Genomic DNA, 18,269 nt, shown 5'->3' with positions numbered 1-18,269 from the left:
GCATTACACAGAAAGGCTTCCATGACAAAAATGAGTATTTATGGAACATTCCAAAGCTAAATAAAAAATATGGCTTGGTAGTCAGGCCAATATTATTCTACAGATTAGGGGAGAGAAATTAGGAAAGAAGGAGATGTGGTGCACATTTCCACACTTGAACTCTTTACCTTGGGAGGTGGTTGGGGCACAGAATAGAGGGTTTTGTACTCACTAGTTGAAATTACTTTTGAATAGTCTTATTTGGGAAAACAGTATGTACTGTGTGATAAACACACACACAGACGCACAGTTTACTCAAGAAAAGGAATTTGCCAAAATCACCAGTCTTAATGCTGAGAGGTTTTTGGGTATTTCTTGTTTGGTTGTTTTGGGTTTGTTGTGTGTTTGATTTTCCAAATAAATGTATAGTGTCCTAAGTGTCCATCACCTACAATATACAGCTTCCGGTAGCAATGTGCGTTTTTAAGAATGACACCACGCAGAAGAATCTCAGAGGGGTTTGAGGTCTGCCCTCAACAGATGCTGCATCTAAGAGTGAAACAGACAAATAACTCCACGTCTTCCAAAGCCCCAGTGTATTTTTAAATTGAAGGCTGCCCTCTGGAATAATGTAATAATAGCTCTCTATGTTAGGAAAGGTTTATGATTAACTGATATGTTATTTGTACTTTCTATCTTTTAATGCCCACATTTGGATCTTCAGATTTTCCACTGTGTACTTTTTGTCTGGAGAAAACCTTGGACTGGAGATAAGGCCCTTTCAAAAAATGTATTTCTAGCAGCTCACACTTCCAGTCCACCAGTCGAGGCTGGAGGCTGTGTCAAGATCATGAAATACATACTGCTTGTCACCTTTGTTGGTGTGGCTGGTGAGTATATTTTTGAGTTCTATTTTGGCAGTTTATAAGGTGGCTCATTTTCTGATCAAGTTTGCAAGGCAGTCTGTTGCAGGAACGTGAAGTCCGGTTTCCACTTGCAAAAGTTTTGAGGTAGAGCACTGCGACTTTGTTTGACTGTTGTCTGTTCATAATTGCTTGTGTCACAGAGTGGGGAATCAATGCCTTTGTAAGGGTTCTTGACTTCTTATCTCCCAGTTGCCTTCCCCGTCAACTCCGATGATGACGATGACAAGATCGTGGGAGGCTACACCTGTGCAGAGAGCTCTGTTGCCTATCAGGTGTCCCTGAATTCTGGGTATCACTTCTGTGGAGGTTCCCTCATCGACAGCCAGTGGGTCCTGTCAGCTGCTCACTGCTACAAATAGTGAGTGCAAAAGAATGTATACTCCTGTGACCTCTCTCTTTCTTTGCATTCCCTTTTAGCAGGAGTTCTGAGCTCTGAGATCCAAATACGCAAGTGACTCCGTTCTGACAGGAGATAACCAGGGAATAGGTGGCTCCTTCAGGAAGCTGGGCTGAGGCATTATCGTCATTAGGGGTTTCCCACTTCTGCGAGCGTTTCTGTGGATGCAGAGCGCTTTCTGACATGACAATGTGATAATCGAGCAAGGAGTTACCGACTGCGATTTCTTAGGAATTGCACTACTCTTGCTAAAGCTTAGTCACTGGAGAACAGGGAGAGGAATGAAATTGGGGTGATAGCAGTTTGCCTTTTTCCAGAATGCTTGTATAAAGCACTGGTTTATATTCAACTTGTCCCAGCTCAACAACATCAAGTTGCAGAAATTCACCACCTGCACTGGGAGTGGGTAAGATCTCAGGACGTGTTGTGGGACAAGAAAGATAACCTACGTGAAAACAGCTGCTGAGATTGCTATGTCAAAGCACGTGAATGCGGTGACAGGGATGTTCCTCATAACCTGTCTGTAGCAGTGAAATATATGCCATTCCTTCTCTTTTCCAGTCGCATCCAAGTGCAGCTTGGGAAACACAATCTGGCACTCACAGAATCCACTCAGCAGTTGATTAGTTCATCTAAAGTCATCCGCCACTCCGGCTACAGCTCCTCAACGCTGGACAATGATATTATGCTCATCAAGCTTTCCAAAGCAGCCACGCTCAACAAAGCTGTCCAAACAGTTCCTCTGCCTACCAGCTGTGTGGCCGCAGGCACCACATGCCTAATCTCTGGCTGGGGCAACACACTCAGCAGTGGCAGTGAGTACTCTGTGGGAACGTACCACATCACCAGGGCCCGGGAGACACTCTAAGACCTCACAGTTAATTCCAAGCAGTACAGGGTAGAGCACAGGAAGTGCTGTGGGACAGGCCGTTTTGAGTGATCAAGTCTGTGTGGGACAGTAACCACTGAACTGCTTTAAAGGCAAGCCTTCATAAGGTCCTTTATCTTGCTCTATGTTACGACCATGGAACCACTGAAGTCGTCCATGTGCCGTTCACCAGCACGTTCACACCGCCATAAATTTTGTGGCCTGGCCCTGACAGCTGTACAGTGCCAAGCACTAGCAATTTAACTGATGTAAATGGAGGTGTCAGTTCTCTGAGAACAAGATGAAAATCTTTGACTGTCAATCTAAAATTACTAGAAGAGAGCACCACTCTCTTACTCCCAAGCTCAGAGGTGTGGATGGTGGCTGGTGATGACAACTAAACCTGAACCGGAGGAGAGGCTGGTTTTCCTGAGGCCTAAGTTTTCTGCAGCATATGTGCTACAAGAGTTGCTCTTGGCTCCATGCTTGCTGATTGATGATTTCTGGCTGCAGTGTAGAATGGTGTACCCCTAGGTGGAGTCTGTTCCATCTAAACAAAAGGAATCCATGCTGTGATTATGGTTCAGAGGAAAAATGATGACTGCTAAAACAAGATACTCAGTGGTTACATTTCCCCTTAGAAAGGTCTCCTCAGGCCTCTGAAATGAACTTGGAGATCTTGTCAACCATCTCTCTGTGTTTTCCTGCAGTTCAGTATCCAGACACCTTGCAGTGCCTGAAGGCTCCTGTACTCTCCTCAAGTGCGTGCAACGAAGCCTACCCTGGGGAAATTACCTCGAACATGATATGTGTAGGATACTTGGAGGGAGGGAAAGACTCCTGCCAGGTAAAATGTCTACTTCTCCTTTCACATGTGTTTCTCTCCTGCTTTTTGCTAACAGAATAGGCCTTCACATTAGAGAATCTGTTAGACTCGCTTCACCGTCATGTCTGAATGTTGGTTTTTTTGAACAGCAGCGGAGGCTTAGGGCAAAAGTTGCTTAATGAGTGAGCCTAGGTTTTTTTCCACTCAGTTAGCGGTTAGCCCCTTCTTGAGGCAGCGAACACCTCTGCCCTAAACCTCCACAAGCAGACTATGCCTGCGCCTGCACCTAGTGATAGGACAAGGCGCAACGGGTACAAGCTGGAACATAAGAGGTTCCAAAGAAACACAAGGAATCATTTCTTCACTGTGAGGGTGACGGAGCACTGGAACGGGCTGCCCAGAGGGGTTGTTGATTCTCCTTATCTGGAGGCATTCAAAACCCACCTGGATGCGTTCCTGTGTGACCTACTCTAAGTAGCCCTGCTCTGGCAGAGGGGATGCTAATGCTAGGTTTGGACTCACAGAAAATGAAGCAGCTAGTGTGTCCAGACACAGGAAGTCTGGAAAATGAACACACCTGATAGTCGCTCTGCATTGCACGTGTGCCTAGCTCTGAGCAAGTCCTTGGCAGAATAGTGTATAAGATACACATATGCTAAGGAACTGCTGAGGACTGCATCCGTCAAAAATAGGCCGCTTATTCATCCAAACCAAGGTGAGGCACAGTAGCATCAGGTGTAGAGTGGTCATCAGAAATGACCTTTGTAGAAGTTGTGTGTAGAAAAAGCACAGTGGAGCTGTCTCAAAGGTCAATGATTTCTGGAATCTCTGGCTCTTTGCTTACACTGAGAGCATTTGCTGAGTATCTGTATCCTTTCTGTGCCCAGGGGGATTCCGGTGGTCCAGTGGTCTGCAATGGGCAGCTCCAGGGCGTTGTTTCCTGGGGTCTTGGATGTGCGCAGAAAGGCTATCCTGGTGTTTACACAAAGGTTTGCAATTATGTCTCCTGGATCAAGTCAACTATAGCTGCCAATTGAGACACGCTCATTCTGCGTGATCTGCTTTTTCTCCTCATCATTTTCTTCTGTTTTGGGACTGGACATACAAAAATAATTAAAAAAATAAAGACTTTCAGGCACCCTTTCCGTGTGCAGCTCGCTACTTCCATAGGTTGTGATATGGAGGACAGAGGCAGGGAATGTCACTCTGGGGCAACTACTTAATATTTGTAGTGCCTCTCAGCTATGGGGATCTTGGAACATTTTGCAGGCTCATCTTCTTCAGGAGTCTTTCATTCAGTTACAGGCAACCATTTCTAAAGTAGAACGCCTTTTCACGTTCTTATCAGCACGTACTCAGGTGTTACAAAACAGCTGAGAGAGTGTGCTGAATCTAACGGGCAGCATACTCCTACTGTACAAAACAGCAGGCAGCAACACAAGCACTCTCCATTGCCCACACTCCCACCCCCAAGAACACGTCTGAGCGTTCCCTAGTGGAACCTCCCTGAGAACTCTGCTTGGGGAATGGAACAACCTCTTGTTAAGGCTTGTTCTCTTCATGTACCGGTGTCACTGGAGCTGCTGCCTGTATCTTTTTGCTCAGTTAACCGATCATGCTGGGCTTACTTAATTTTCCTGGAAGAGCCAAAATGACGGAGATGTTCTTCAAGGTTCTTCAAAGAGGCACATCACCTGAACTTGTGTAAAGTCAGTGTCTCTTTGGAAAGTGTGGCGGGGAGGATCTATGACTCAGAAGTCACACTGTTCTCGAATAAGAAGCAATAGCTCCCAACAAAATGACAGAAGAAAGAGAGAAAAATTATCAGTTTTCCAGAAGTGGGTATTGCTACACCTTTGTTAGCCCGTGGGTCACAGTTGTTTTGTCTGCTGTTCAGCATATTTGGAAAAGGAGGTAATGAGATATCCAAAGAGCTCTCACATTATCCTAGATAAATCTAAATGCTGCAGCAAAACAGAGAGAGAATTCCTGAGAGAAAATAAACTAGAAGAATGGAGCAAAACAGCTTAAGATAAACTCCTCCCCACTACCCTGCAATCCCCTCCCCACCCCCCCCCCCCCCAAAAAAAAAAAAGAAGGGAGAAAATGGAGAAGGGGAAAAAAAGGCCTGTTCCCACACAGGTGTTAGGAAGTGATCACTAGAACCTGAGAGCACACATGGATCTATTTGTTCTGCAGCACAGATGCCTGTAGCTGGGAGAATTTGTCCTGGTAAAATTGCTTTGATATAATAAGGTCCCGACACACCTCATTCTTGGGCTTTGTGCTTGGATGACTGCAGGCTGTGTTAGTGGGATGGGCTTTGTGCACAGACTATTGGCCACATGCAGGTATTACATAGTTTCATGATATGCAGAAACACACCCCTAGCTGAAGAAAATGTTCTAGTCTCTCTCATGTCTTCAAAAAGGGCAAGAAGGATGACCCAGGAAACTACAGGCCGGTCAGCCTCACCTCCATCCCTGGAAAGGTGATGGAACAACTCATCCTGAATGTTATCACTGAAGGAAAAGATGGTTATCAGGGGGAGTCAACATGGATTCACCAAGGGGAAATCCTGTTTGACCAACCTGATATCCTTCTATGAGTGCCTAACCGGCTGGCTAGATGAGGGGAGAGCAGTGGATGTCATATACCTTGACTTCAGCAAGGCTTTTGACACTGTCTCCCATAACAGAAAGCTCAAGCAGTGTGGCTTGGATGAGCGGACAGTGAGGTGGATCGAGAGCTGGCTGAATGACAGAGCCCAGAGGGTGGTGATCAATGGCATAGAATTGAGTTGGAGTGGAGTTCCACAGGGATCGGTTCTGGGGCCAGTCTTGTTCAACATCTTCATCAACAATGTGGATGAGGGGACAGAGTGTACCCTCAGCAAGTTCGCTGATGACACCAAACTGGGAGGACTGGCTGATTCCCCAGAAGGCTGTGCTGCCATTCAGCGGGATCTCAACCAGCTTGAGAGTTGGGCAGAGAGGAACCTCATGAGGTTCAACAAGGACAAGTGCAGAGTCCTGCATCTTGGAAGGAACAACCCCTTGCACCAGTACAGGCTGGGGGTCGAACTGCTGAAAAGCAGCTCTGCAGAGAGAGACCTGGGAGTCTTGATTGGTAATAAGCTAAACATGAGCCAGCAATGTGCCCTCATGGCCAAGAAGGCCAATGGCATCCTAGGATGCATCAAGAAGAGTGTGGCCAGCAGATGAAGGGAGGTTCTTCTCCCCCTCTCCTCTGCCCTGGTGAGGCCTCATCAGGAGTACTCTGTCCAGTTCTGGGCTCCCCAGCTCAAGAGGGACAGGGAAGTGCTGGATAGAGTCCAGCGCAGGGCCACCAAGATGATCAGGGGACTGGAATATCTTTCATATGAGGAAAGGCTGCAGGAACCTCGGTAGAACCTGAGAGCACACATGGTTCTATTTGTTCTGTTTAACATCTCTGTTAATGACCTGGATGATGGGGCAGAGTTTAGCCTCAGCAACTTGGCCCAGCAACTCCAGGCTGGGAGTGGTGGCTGATACACCACAGAGTCATGCTGCCATCCAGAGGGACCTCAACAGGCTGGAGAAATGATCCAACAATTAGCTTCTGAAGTTCAACAAGGGGAGGTGCAAAGTTCTGTGCTTTTGTAGAAATAATTCTATGTACCAACATATGCTGGAGGCGACCCAGATGGAAAGCAGTTTTGCAGAAAAGGACCTGGGAGTCTGAAGTACTGAGGCCTGAAAAACAGGCCCTGAACCAAAGTTGACCTCTATACGAATCTCCCAACCAAATGTTACATAAAATTAGTACTTGATTATTAGTGAAAGATGTATGACTATTAATGAAAGATGTAGCTTAGAAAGAATATAATTATTAGTGCAGACAGATGCTGTGAGAATGTATTCCTTTGCTTGTCGAGAGGCAGGCTGTCCAGGCTGTGAAACCAGGTGTCTGTCCTTGTGGGGAGCTATGTGATCAAAGCCAAATAGACAAGAAACTCCTTTGGTTCCTCCCTGAGCCATGGCCAGGCTTTGGGTGGCATATCAAAGGAGATCAGAGACAATGGGGACAAACTGAAATGTCGGAGGTTCCTTATGAACACAAGGAAACTGGAGTAGGGAGATCGTGAAGTCTGCATACTTAGACATGCAAAAGCTATCTAGACACAGTCCTGGGCCACCGGCTTTAGATGGCCCTGCTTGAGCAGGGGGGTTGGGCCAGATGAATTTCGAAGGCTCCTCCTTGCTTCAACCATCTGTGATTCTATGGTTCTATGATTACGTGACCCCCCCCCCCCCCCCCCCCCCCCCCCCCAGTAATTGCAGGATGCCCGTATCACGTGGCATAACATCATTATCTGCATAGAGATGTGACTTTACACATCCTCTCTTTCCATCATTTTATCTTTTGAGTAGCCAGTGTAACATCTAGACTGCAAGTAGGCTATTATTGACAAACTGCTGTGCGTTATGAACACACAGCTGCTTTACACAGATGTGCCTGAGTGTCACGACTGAGCATATAAAACAAGCACCTTTGACTGTGGTTTCTGTAGCTACAGCTCCCTCGATACCTTCTACAGCAGGAGACAAAGGAGAATAAATATGAGGACGGGGAGTGTGAGAAGGAGAGCAGCTGTTCCAAGAGAAACTTCTTAGACTAGCTTTTGTGCAGTGCCACTGAAAGCTGGCAAAAGAAGTACTGCATAGGAGAAAATTGTACTACAAATAAAATAGAACGTGACTGCAGAAACTCAAGACGGCAATGATCACTAGAGATCTCTGTGGTTTTCTACTACCACCTGGAAATTGCACAGCTGTGGCCAGTCAATATGCGTCTCATTGATCTGCTGAACATTGAAGGCTACTCCTAAGTTTGTTTCCACAGGGCCTTAAGATTGCCGTTGCCACTTCAAACTAAAAATTCTCAAGAGTTGAGCCAAACCTTCTAAACCACATCTTTGTTAGGTCAGCTCTGACCTGACCCCTCCTATCCTGCTGAAAAGGGGCTGAGCTGCTCCTAGGACCCTCTCTGTTCTCCAGCAAATGAAAAGGTGAGGTTGGGTAACTCACTGAACCATATGGCAAGACTTTGGCAGCCCTGACTATCCTTTTCTGGGTCATGGGAGATACTCTGGCTTACGGCTGACAGTCCAGAAGGTGTCTACGCTTCTCTTCAGCTTCTTACTGGGCTATATTAGCAGGGAACTGTGCAACACCAGGCAGTTCATGAGGACAAGGGAGGTCAGATGGAGTGTCTTTAACCCTCATGGCCCTCAATGAATTCTGCTGCAAATGTGGCCTCTCATTTTCTGGGGCCACGTTAACCTTTTGTATCCACAAAAATCTACGACAAGGGGTTCCATAATTTCCCTAAAAGAAGATGAATTGTCCTTTGCTTCTTCTGAGCCTGCCAACCCCCCAGCTTTAATTGCTAGCCCTTATTTTTTTTTTTACAGGAAGAGACAGCAAGCAATCCATCTCTGCCCAGTCTCCCCAGGCCACTCCTAATTTTACACACTCTTGTCATGACCTACCTACTCTGTTTCTCTAGGAGATCAAGAGTCCAAATCTCTGACATGGGTGGAAAGAGAAGAAAAAAAGAATGCTATGCCAATGAAGAAAGAGAAACGCAGGCAGAGATTACAATGCAAGAGGCTTTGACAGAAGGTTTCCTCAGGTGTGGGGAGCTGGAAGAACCTTTGAAGAATGCTCCCAGGCAGGAAAGATTCAGGAAGAGAGAATCAACGGTCCTTCCACCACCAAGGTCGGTGAGGTGTACAAGGACTAGCCTCGGAAACTCCTCCGCTTTATGCTCCTGGGAAGCTTTTTCTCTGTCAGCACATGGTCTCACCAGGTTTCCATTTCCCAGGATCTTGCATCAGCCTGGACAAGTGTATTTACTTTACCTGAGTCCAGTGATGACACAGCTGACTGAAATACTTGAACTAGGAACATGGATTTCTAGAAATGCAGGTTGCAATTACTTGTCTGTAGATGATATCTAACACAGCTGCCCTCAATTCACCAGTTCTCCTCCTTCCTGTGCACCTGGGGCTGCCAACATCCTGCTGCAGCATTAAATGAGAGATTTACTTGCAGCTGGATATGTGTCCGCAGAGTGTACTTTTTGAAAGATCCTGAACAAAATCCTTTACAATGAGTCTGTGGAATTTCATCAGCATGGAGCAGAAGAAGGTATTGACATTTCAGGTAGAGATTCCTCATAGTCTTAAAGGAAGCAAGGAAGGAAGGAAGGAGGGGTGGGAGAGGTGTTACCTGCATGTAGAGGAGCCCGTTTGCCCTTCAGAGCTCTCACTGAAAAGCCTGAAGGGCTGTTCTGAAGCAGTCTGTTGCTGGATGACCTGTGAGTTGTGTATCACAAACACCCTGTTCACCTTCATTTGAGATCAGTGTGCTCCACGTGCTGTCCTGCTGGCATGCACCCTGGGGTCCTGGGGTTCACTCTTGAACGGGCCCTTGAGAGGCAGAGAAGGGGAATGGGAAGGTCTTGGGTGAGGTATGAGGTCAGTAGCGTCCTCTTGCTAATTTAAGCAAGTAGCATAGAAAGTCTTGCAGAGATCTTTTCTTCAATGAGATGAGCAGGCACCCCCTATATGGTGCCTTTCCTGCTGTGGAGAATAAGCGATCCATTAAAGAACAGAGTAGGTTAAATAAGTAACATGGGAAAGCAACAAAAAAACCCAACATAAAGGCAGGTATGGTCATGCTTCCCAGTTCAGACGCTGAACTGCTGAATTTTCCTGACACTTGGGTGGATACGACATCAAACGTTACCTAATAAACCCTATGAAAAGAAGGAAAAAGAAGATGTCCGTCCTAGCTAGATGTTACCTCAAAGGTTATTAGAGCTATATCTCAGGAAAAATGCTGCTTTAAAATATCAGACGGCAGCCTGCCTCTATGCCAATGGCATGTTTTGGATAAAGAAACTGGAAACCCATAGAGAGATCAAATTGTGCACTGTTGTAGATTAGGAATTGCTCTTGCTCTGCTTAGTGATGATGGGATTAGATATGCTTAGTAATTCTTGCGACGCTTAGTCCTATTATGGATCTTTCCCTTTTCCACAGCAAGCTCGTAATCCTTTCTTGTCTCTCGGGATAATGCATATTTGTAAGAAAACTGTGTACTGACACCAGTCTAAAGCCCAAGAAATTTCATGCAGCAATTCACGCATCTCCTTGGAGGAGTCCCAGGCCCTGAACTTGCCCTTTAATATAAAGGAAAATTTCCATCTGGACAGTGGCACTGTGTGTTCCAGTCCTCCCGAGCTCTCAAAGAACTGACTGAGAAATGGAGTCTTTATGTATTTGTAAACACTAATGAGATCAGACCCTCAGTCTCCTCCAAACTGAAGAGCCCCAGCTCCCTCAGCCTTTCATCGTAAGGGAGATGCTCCACTCCCTTAATAATCTTTGTGGCCCTGTGCTGAGCTCTCTCCAGCAGCTCCCTGTCCTTCTTGAACTGAAGGGCCCAGAACTGGACACAATATTCCAGATGTGGTCTCACGGGGGCGGAGTAGAGGGGGAGGAGAACCTCTCTCATGGTCATCCTGCTTTCCGCCAAGACCCCCAGGACCCTTTCTCCTATACTGGAGTGACATTTGCTTTCCTCTAGTCCTCAGGTACCGCTCCTGTTCTCCATGACTTACTGAGAGTGGCACATCTGCGGGTGCTTCCCACTGGGGCCCATGGATTTATGTACATTCAGATTGCTCAACTGATCCTTAAACCAGTCCTCATCAACCAAACAAAACTCTTCCTTTAACCTGACTTCTTCTGGAGTCTGGAGCTGGAGTCTACAGCAGTATAGACAGAGGAAAAGAAGGCATTCAATAACTGCGCTCTCTGTATCCTCTCATCAAGGCCTCATTCAACAGTTGGCCTACATTGTCTCTACTGTTAGTTTTGGCCACAGTATATTTGAAGAAGCCTTTTTTGTGGTCATTGACCTCCATTGCAAGTTATAACTCCAACAAGACTTTAGCTGTTCTAGCTGCCTCCCTACATCCTCTGATGACAGTCAGATGGCCCAAGTGGCCATCTTCTCCTTACATGATCTTTAGACTCTCACTTATTCTAGAGAGCTATCCAGAGCCCTAGAGCACTTCCCTCTAGAGGTCTGTTTCCTTAAGCCTGGCACTGGCCAGCCGATGAGGGCCCTACCCCACTGTCTGAGACTGTCCAGCCAGGGCCCTATTTTATTCATCTATTTTACAGCCACAGCCCAAGACCACTTGCCCCAAACAGCCAGCCAGAGCCCTAGAGTACTAGAGCTGGCCAGCCGGAACCCTACAACACTCTTCCTAGCCAGACAGTCAGAGCCCTATTTCTTTTCTTGGCCAGCCAAGCCAGAGCCCTCATTACCCTGGAAGTCCAACCAGAGCCCTAGACCACTTGGCCTGGCCAGAGAGGCAGAGCCCTGTTTCACTTCAGTAGCCAGCAGAGCTCCCCTTGCCCTACGCTTCATTCGCCCCCAGTGGCCAGTGAGAGACCTGTTTCTCATGGCCAGTCAGTTGTCACCCTAGAATGCTTGTCCCAGTGGGCCTGACAGGCTGTTTCTCCTACCAGCCAGTCAAAACCCTACACCAATTGCCCCCTCAATGGCTGAAACACCAGAGCCCTGTTTCCCCTGGATGGTCGGCCAGAGCCCTAGACCACTCACCCGGCCCTACCAGCCAAAGCCCTTACAATACTTGCCCCAGCAAAGGCATAGACCATCATCTCCCTCCAGACAGCACTAATAGTGTCCTGAACCAAAACGGGATGAAATGGCTACTGATAGAAAGGATACAGCATGCAAAGCATACCATACAGCCTGGTTGTCCTGCCAGACGGTCTATAGCTCCCTGAGGTGTGAGCTCTGCAGGTCACCATGGCACCACAATGCCTCAGGGCTTTGTTTAGCCTGCCTGGGAAAAGCATATAGGACTCTGGCTGGCCAGCTGAAGCAAGTGGTCTAGGGCTCTGTGGGAGTAAAGCTCTTGCTTGCAAGCTTGGGGAAATAGGGCTCTGGCAGGATGGTGGGGCAAATTGTTATAGATCTCTAGCTGACTGGCACAACTGGTCTAGCCTCTAGATGGCTTGCATAGGGGCAAAATGTCTCAGGCTGGGTATCTGGGGCAAGTGGCATGGTTCTAGTGTGCCAGCTACAGTGAGTGTTGCAAGCCCCTGACTGACCAGTTGGGACCAGCAGTGTGGCTCTGGCTGGCTGGCTATCCAGGGCACAGGTCTAGGGATCTGGCCACCGGTCCAGAGGAAATGTGGCTCTGGATGGCAACCCAGGGCTAGTGGTACAAATGATCTGGTTGGTTGGCTGGCTGGGGTAAACAGCGCATTAGCTTTGTTGTGGTTTGTCTCTCGTCCAGTGTCCCCATTCACCCCCACCCTTGTTAGGATGGCAGAGGCCATCTGAGTAAAAAGATAAGCAAGGTTGTTGTGGATTAAGACACGGGCAGGGAGGGCTCAATGCCAGTTATGGTTCTGGGTAAACCAGACTCCAGTACTCGACTTAGAGAGGAAAGTAGGAAATTTTATTCTACAAGAAACAGAACTGAATAAAATCCAAAAGGGAGTAGGATGATGAGAAAATTACAATCAGCACTTTAAGATCTCCCTCATCCATCCCTCCTTTCTTCCCGGGCCCAGCTCACTGTTCCTGATATCTCTACCTCCTCTCCACCTCAACGGCTCAGGGGGGCAGGGAATGGGGGATGTGGTCAGTCTCTCACAGATGGGCTCTGCCACTTATCTCTTCTCAGATGAGGACAACTCCTTGCATTCTTCCCCTGCTCCAACACGGGGTTCCTCCCTCAGGACACAGTCCTTAACGAACTTCTCTGGTGTGGGTTGTTCCCAGCAGCTGCAGCTTCTGCCAATACAGGGTCCCTCACATGGGATGCAGTCCTTGGTAAATATCTCTGGCATGGATTCTTTGCCATAGTTGCAGTTTCTGCAGTTGCAGGGTCCCTCTCTCAAGACACAGCCTTTTCTGGGCATAAATTTAATGAGCTGCTTTGTCGTGGGTTCCCTCCCACAGTTACAGTTGTGGACATTGAGTCCCTTCCTCGGGACACGGCCTGCTCTGGCCACAGTGATAAAGGATCCCTTCCTTGGGACACTGCCCCTGGTTCAGGGTCTGTAATGAAGTAATTGAGTCCCTCCCACGGGACATGGCCTACTCCAGCTGTAGTCACTGTCCCTAGCTCGAGGCCTTTAATGAAGTGAATCGCTGCCCCTGGTCCAGGGCCAGCTTTGGCAAAATGAATCTCTGCCCCTGATATGGGATCATTATCAAAATAAGTCTCTACTGCTGATGCGGGGTCTTTAAAGAAATGAAAATAAATCTCAGCTTCACCAGTTCTCTCCATAGAATGCAGGGGAGTTTCTGCTCCGGCACACCTCCTCCTCTCTTTCATCACTGACCTCGGAGTCCGCATGGTTGTTTCTCTCACTGTTTCTACTCCTTGCACCACCATCAGCCAGAAGAAGAAGAAGGGATAGAAGAAGGAAGAAATAGGAAGAAGAAGGGGGAAGAAGCCTCCTCTTCCAGTTTCTTCTTAAAAAGTGATCATGGAGACGTCTAATTGGCTCAGCCCCAGAGGTGGGTCTGGCTCAGAGCTGAGGAGAGTTGCGAGCAACTTCTTACAGGAGCCATCTTTACAGCCCCTCTCCCCTTATCAGAAAAGGCTGTCATGTCAAACCATGACAAGCTTGCACTCTGGGGTCAAGTGGTGTAGGGCTCTTGCTGGCAGGCCAGGGAAATGGTCTAGGGCTTTGGCTTGCTGACTGTCAGAAGTAGTACTACTGTTGAATAGCTGGAGGTAGGCTCTTGCTGGCCAGCTGCAGCAAGCAATATAGAGCCCTGGTTACTCAGTCAGGTGTCATTGTTTAAGCCCAGCCAGCAGTCACTCACTCACTCATCCCCACCTAAGCAGAGTGGGGAGTAGAATCAGAAGGAAAAATCTTGTGGAATGAAATAAGAACAAAGAGATACGCAGAAGAAACAGAACAATAACAGAGGAATATACAAAGTGTGCAAGGCATGATGTAATTGCTTACCACCCAAAACCTGAAGCTTACAGAACCACCAAGGCTCCCTGCTGCTGCTGCTCCCCAGCTATCTCACCCCTGCAGCAATATACTGAGCATAAGATCAGTGTAGATGTCTGCCTCCCAACTTTTTATGAAAATTAACCCTATCCCAACCAATCCCAGGACACTGGCACAAGTGGTGTAGGAGTTGAGCTGGCAAGCTAGAAGAGACAGGACTGTGGCTAGCCAGACAAGGATAAGTGGTAGGGTTGTGGCTACTCATTTTAGGGCTCTCTCGAGCCAGCCAGGGGAAATAAGGCTCTGGCTGCTAGCTGAGCTAAGTGGTCTAGGGCTGTTGCTGGCCATCTAGGGAGAATAAGGGTTTTGCCTGAAGACCAGGGCAAGTGCTTTAGCACTCTGGCTAGCAATCTGGGTGATATAGGGTTGTGGGTAACCAGTCAAGGCAAGTGTTGCAGGGTCTGGATTTCCAGCTCTAGCAAATGTTGTAAGGCTCTGTTCCACTGACCAGGGCAAGTGATCTAGGGTTCTGGCTGGCCATCTGGGGGAAATAGGGCACCTACTGGCTTGCCAAGCAAGTGGTGTAGGGCTCTGGCTGGATGATCAGGGGAAACAGGGTTCTAGTTGACTGATTGGATCTAGTGACTCTTATGCCAGTTATGACTGTTACTGCAGATGGAGCCCCAGGTCATGGACTGAATGAACGTAACAGACATTTGACAAGGATGGGCCATAAACTGTGGGAATGATATCTGTGTGCATGTAGATAGTAAACAAGAAAGATGATTAATTGGCATGTCCTGGGACCTGGGTATGGTGTGAATAGTGTGAATCATACAATCATAGAATCTTTATGGTTGGAAAAAACTTATAAGATTATCAGGTCCAACCACTAAACTAACACTGCCAGGCCCATCACTAAACTAAACTAAACCAAACCAAATCATATGCCTCAATATTCACCTACATGCCTTTTTGAATATCTCTAGGGATGGTGACTCTACCACCTCCCCGAGCAGCCTATTCCAATGCTCAATAACCCTCTCAGTAAAAAAGTTTTTCCCAAAGTCCAGTATAAACCTTCCCTGGTGTAACTTAAACCCATTTCCTCTTGTTCTAGCATTTGTTGATGGAGAGAAGAGATCAACCTCCACCTCACTACAATTCCCCATCAGGTAGTTGTAGAGAGTGATCATATCTCCTCTCAGCCTCCTCTTCTCCATGCTAAATATCCCCAGCTCCCTCAACCACTCCTCATAAGACTTGTGCTCCTGACCCATCACCAGCTTTGCTGCCCATCTCTGGACATGCTACAGCACCTCCAAGTCCTTCCTGTTAGTGAGGGGCCCAGAACTGGACACAGTACTTGAGGTGCAGCCTCACCAGAACTGAGTACAGGGGCAGCAATCACCTGCTTGGTCCTGCTGGTCACACTATTTCTGATACAGGCCAGGATGCCATTGGCCTTCTTGACCACTGCTGGCTCATGTTCTTTTTAGCTGGGATAATTTTCTTCTTAGTAGATTATACAGTGCTGTGGTTTGGTTTTAGTGTGAGAATAATGTTGATAACACAGTCATTTTTAGCTGCTGCTAAACTGTGCTTATGCCAAGTTAAGGATTATTCAACCTCCCATACTCTGCCAGCAAGCAGGTGCCCAAGAAGCTGAGACACAGGCAGGACAGCTGACCCAACAAGCCAAAGGGATATGCTATACCACAGGGCATCATGCTCATACTGGTGGGGAAGGGCAGATTGCTGCACAAGCATCAGTCATTGATTTCATTTTAGTTATTAAACTGTTCTTACTACAACCCTCAATTTTAGTTTGGGTGTTTTTTTTCCCGTTTCTCCTCATCACTCCAAATGGAGCTCTAAGGGTTGAGATGAAAACAGATCTGACCAGAGTGTGTTATACCAAACTTGCTCTAAGTGGTCATTTTGCTCTTTTAGTAGTCACTGGTCACAGTGTTGATGCATCACCTCTCAGAGCAGGTGTGTTTGCTCTCAAAGTTGCATTACATGGTCTCCGTATGCTGCACACCTTGCTGTTCCTGGCCGTGTGAGCCATGCCGTGCCGGATGCTCTGAGGTGCTGCGTGTCACATCGACACTGCGGCATTTCAGGTGCATTAGAAAATTACAACTCCTGTAACTTTAGAAAAAGAGGAATTAAAAGTACTGCTGGAACGTAAAGGAACAAGCGAAAGACGCGACTCTGCTCGGGCGTCATCTAGCGGGACTGTGATGCCTTTGGCCTTCTCTCCCGAGGCTCAGGGCGATGGCGAGGCCTCTCTGTGCTGCGGGCGCCATCTGGTGAAGACGATACGGCGCCAAGCTGTGGGGGCAGGCACCTTCCCCTTCTCTGCCCTTCTCTAGCGACAGCAGTGCTCAAGAAGTTTTACAATGCTGAGCATCACCGGCATGTTTCAATCAGCATGTTCCTACTGCCAGGAATCAGGAAGGCCTATAGGGTGAGGGGACTATGGGGCACAGAGATGAGTCGGTGGGATATGGATTAGCAATGATGTGAAGAGAGGTGCTATGGGGCAGATGGTTGGTGAGAAAGCAGGAAGGCTATGGGATGGGATGTGATTATGGGGCATGGGGGAGAGGCTATGGGACAGGAGGGAGCTGTGGGGCAAAGGAGAGTCTATGGGGCACAGAAAGTGGCTATGAGTCAGCAGTGGAATATGTGATGGGGTGTATCTATGGCACACGGGGCATTTATGGGGCAGAAGAGCTTTATATGGGGCATATAGAGAAATCTGTGGGAGTCAGACTTTAGGTATCTGGGTATTTGGGGCTAGGAACCCACACTGGCACTGTGGGACATGCAGTTGTGAATGTGTGGTAGGAGTGACAGCTGCTCGTCGGGGCAGGCACTGTGAGGCAGTTGCAGCCTCATGTAGATGTCTTGAGTCAACATCACCTGCTGAGGCATCGCCACGCTGTTGTCTCAGGCATCGCCTGAGTTGTGGGATGGGAGGTGAGGTGGTGGAATGGGGGGAGATGAAGCGAAGGGACACACACTGAGGGGACACTGTGAGGATGCTGAGGGGTCACAATGCTGAGGGGACACTCACTGTGACAGGGGTCAACAGCAATGGCCTGAATCTTCCAAGTGGTGATGGAGTCAGGGAGGCGGACGGTGACACTGGGGACAGGGGAGATAGGGACATGTGTGGACGTGGGGTGAGATGGAGAAATAGGGTCATGGGGGATATGCAGAAATGTGGGGCCATAGGAGTTATGATGGGCTGTGTGGGGCCACATGGGGCTGGGAGGTTGTGGGGGTCTGTGGCAGGCTGGGGGATGCTGTAGGGCATAGACCTGGGGACACTGCTCCACATCCAGCTCTCAGGGAAAAAGTTTCATTTGTGGCTGAGCCTCTTCTCCTCCTTCTAGCTTCAGCAGCACTGGGAAAGGAGGTACATCAGGTCCCTCACACCATCCCATGCCTCCCCCATAGCCCCATGACCCTCACCTATGCCCCCCCACTTATTAACTCATGCCTCCCCTCATCTGTTAACCCCCACCCATGACACCTTTGACCCATGACCCCCACCCATTGACCCTCATCCATTGACCCTCCCTTCTCACCTCCCCACCCACTCAGATACAGCATGGGGACATGGCACTGGGGTGGATACAGTGGGCACCAGAAGGAGAAATGAGGACATAGGTGACACCATGGAAACATGTAGGAACACTAAAGGTACATGGGTGACACCAAGGGGACACATGGGTGGCAATATAGGGCCACATAGGACAGGGATCATGGATATGGCCCAGGGACACACAGAAGACAGTGGAGGTGGGGTACAGGGACACAGGTAACACCAGAGGGTGTGTGGGTGACACCACTAGGATATGAGTGACTCCATGGGGACAAGTAGGTGGAACTATAGGGACATACAGGTTATAGGTGACAGCAAGGGGACATGTGGGTAACAGCAGGGAGGCAGAGTTGACATCACAAACACAGCTTAGGGATGCATAAGGGGACACCACAAGAACACAAGGGCATGTGTGACCCCAGGGGCTCATGGGGATGACAGTGTAAGGACACGGATGACACCATCGAGACATGCAGTGACAAGGGTGAAACTGTGCATGTGGTTCAGGGACACATAAGGGGACACAAGTGACACCATAGGGGACAGCATGGGAACAGCAGTGACACCTCACATGCGGCTC

The 18,269-nt window shown here is 48.2% G+C and overlaps 1 protein-coding gene across 1 annotated transcript; it reads left to right on the top strand.

Moving 5' to 3' along the window:
- Positions 1 to 829: 829 nt before the first annotated feature.
- On the top strand, positions 830 to 4,033 carry LOC104551729 (trypsin I-P1). The gene is made up of 5 exons (XM_061988832.1): positions 830 to 869; positions 1,095 to 1,263; positions 1,864 to 2,117; positions 2,881 to 3,017; positions 3,884 to 4,033. Exons 1-5 carry the CDS (start codon positions 830 to 832, stop codon positions 4,031 to 4,033), a joined length of 750 nt encoding a protein of 249 aa, XP_061844816.1.
- Positions 4,034 to 18,269: the final 14,236 nt, after the last annotated feature.

This window comes from Colius striatus, chromosome 1 (genome assembly GCF_028858725.1).
Source record: "Colius striatus isolate bColStr4 chromosome 1, bColStr4.1.hap1, whole genome shotgun sequence".
NCBI lineage: Eukaryota > Metazoa > Chordata > Aves > Coliiformes > Coliidae > Colius > Colius striatus.
Note: the sequence above shows the minus strand (reverse complement) of the source record. Positions and strands in the feature narration are given on the sequence as shown.

Excerpts from the sequence above, each read along its gene's own strand:
- LOC104551729 (XM_061988832.1), top strand. The coding sequence starts at position 830 with ATGAAATACATACTGCTTGTCACCTTTGTTGGTGTGGCTG. Across the intron at positions 870-1,094 it reads CACCTTTGTTGGTGTGGCTG|TTGCCTTCCCCGTCAACTCC; the intron begins GTGAGTATATTT and ends CTTATCTCCCAG. Across the intron at positions 2,118-2,880 it reads CAACACACTCAGCAGTGGCA|TTCAGTATCCAGACACCTTG; the intron begins GTGAGTACTCTG and ends GTTTTCCTGCAG.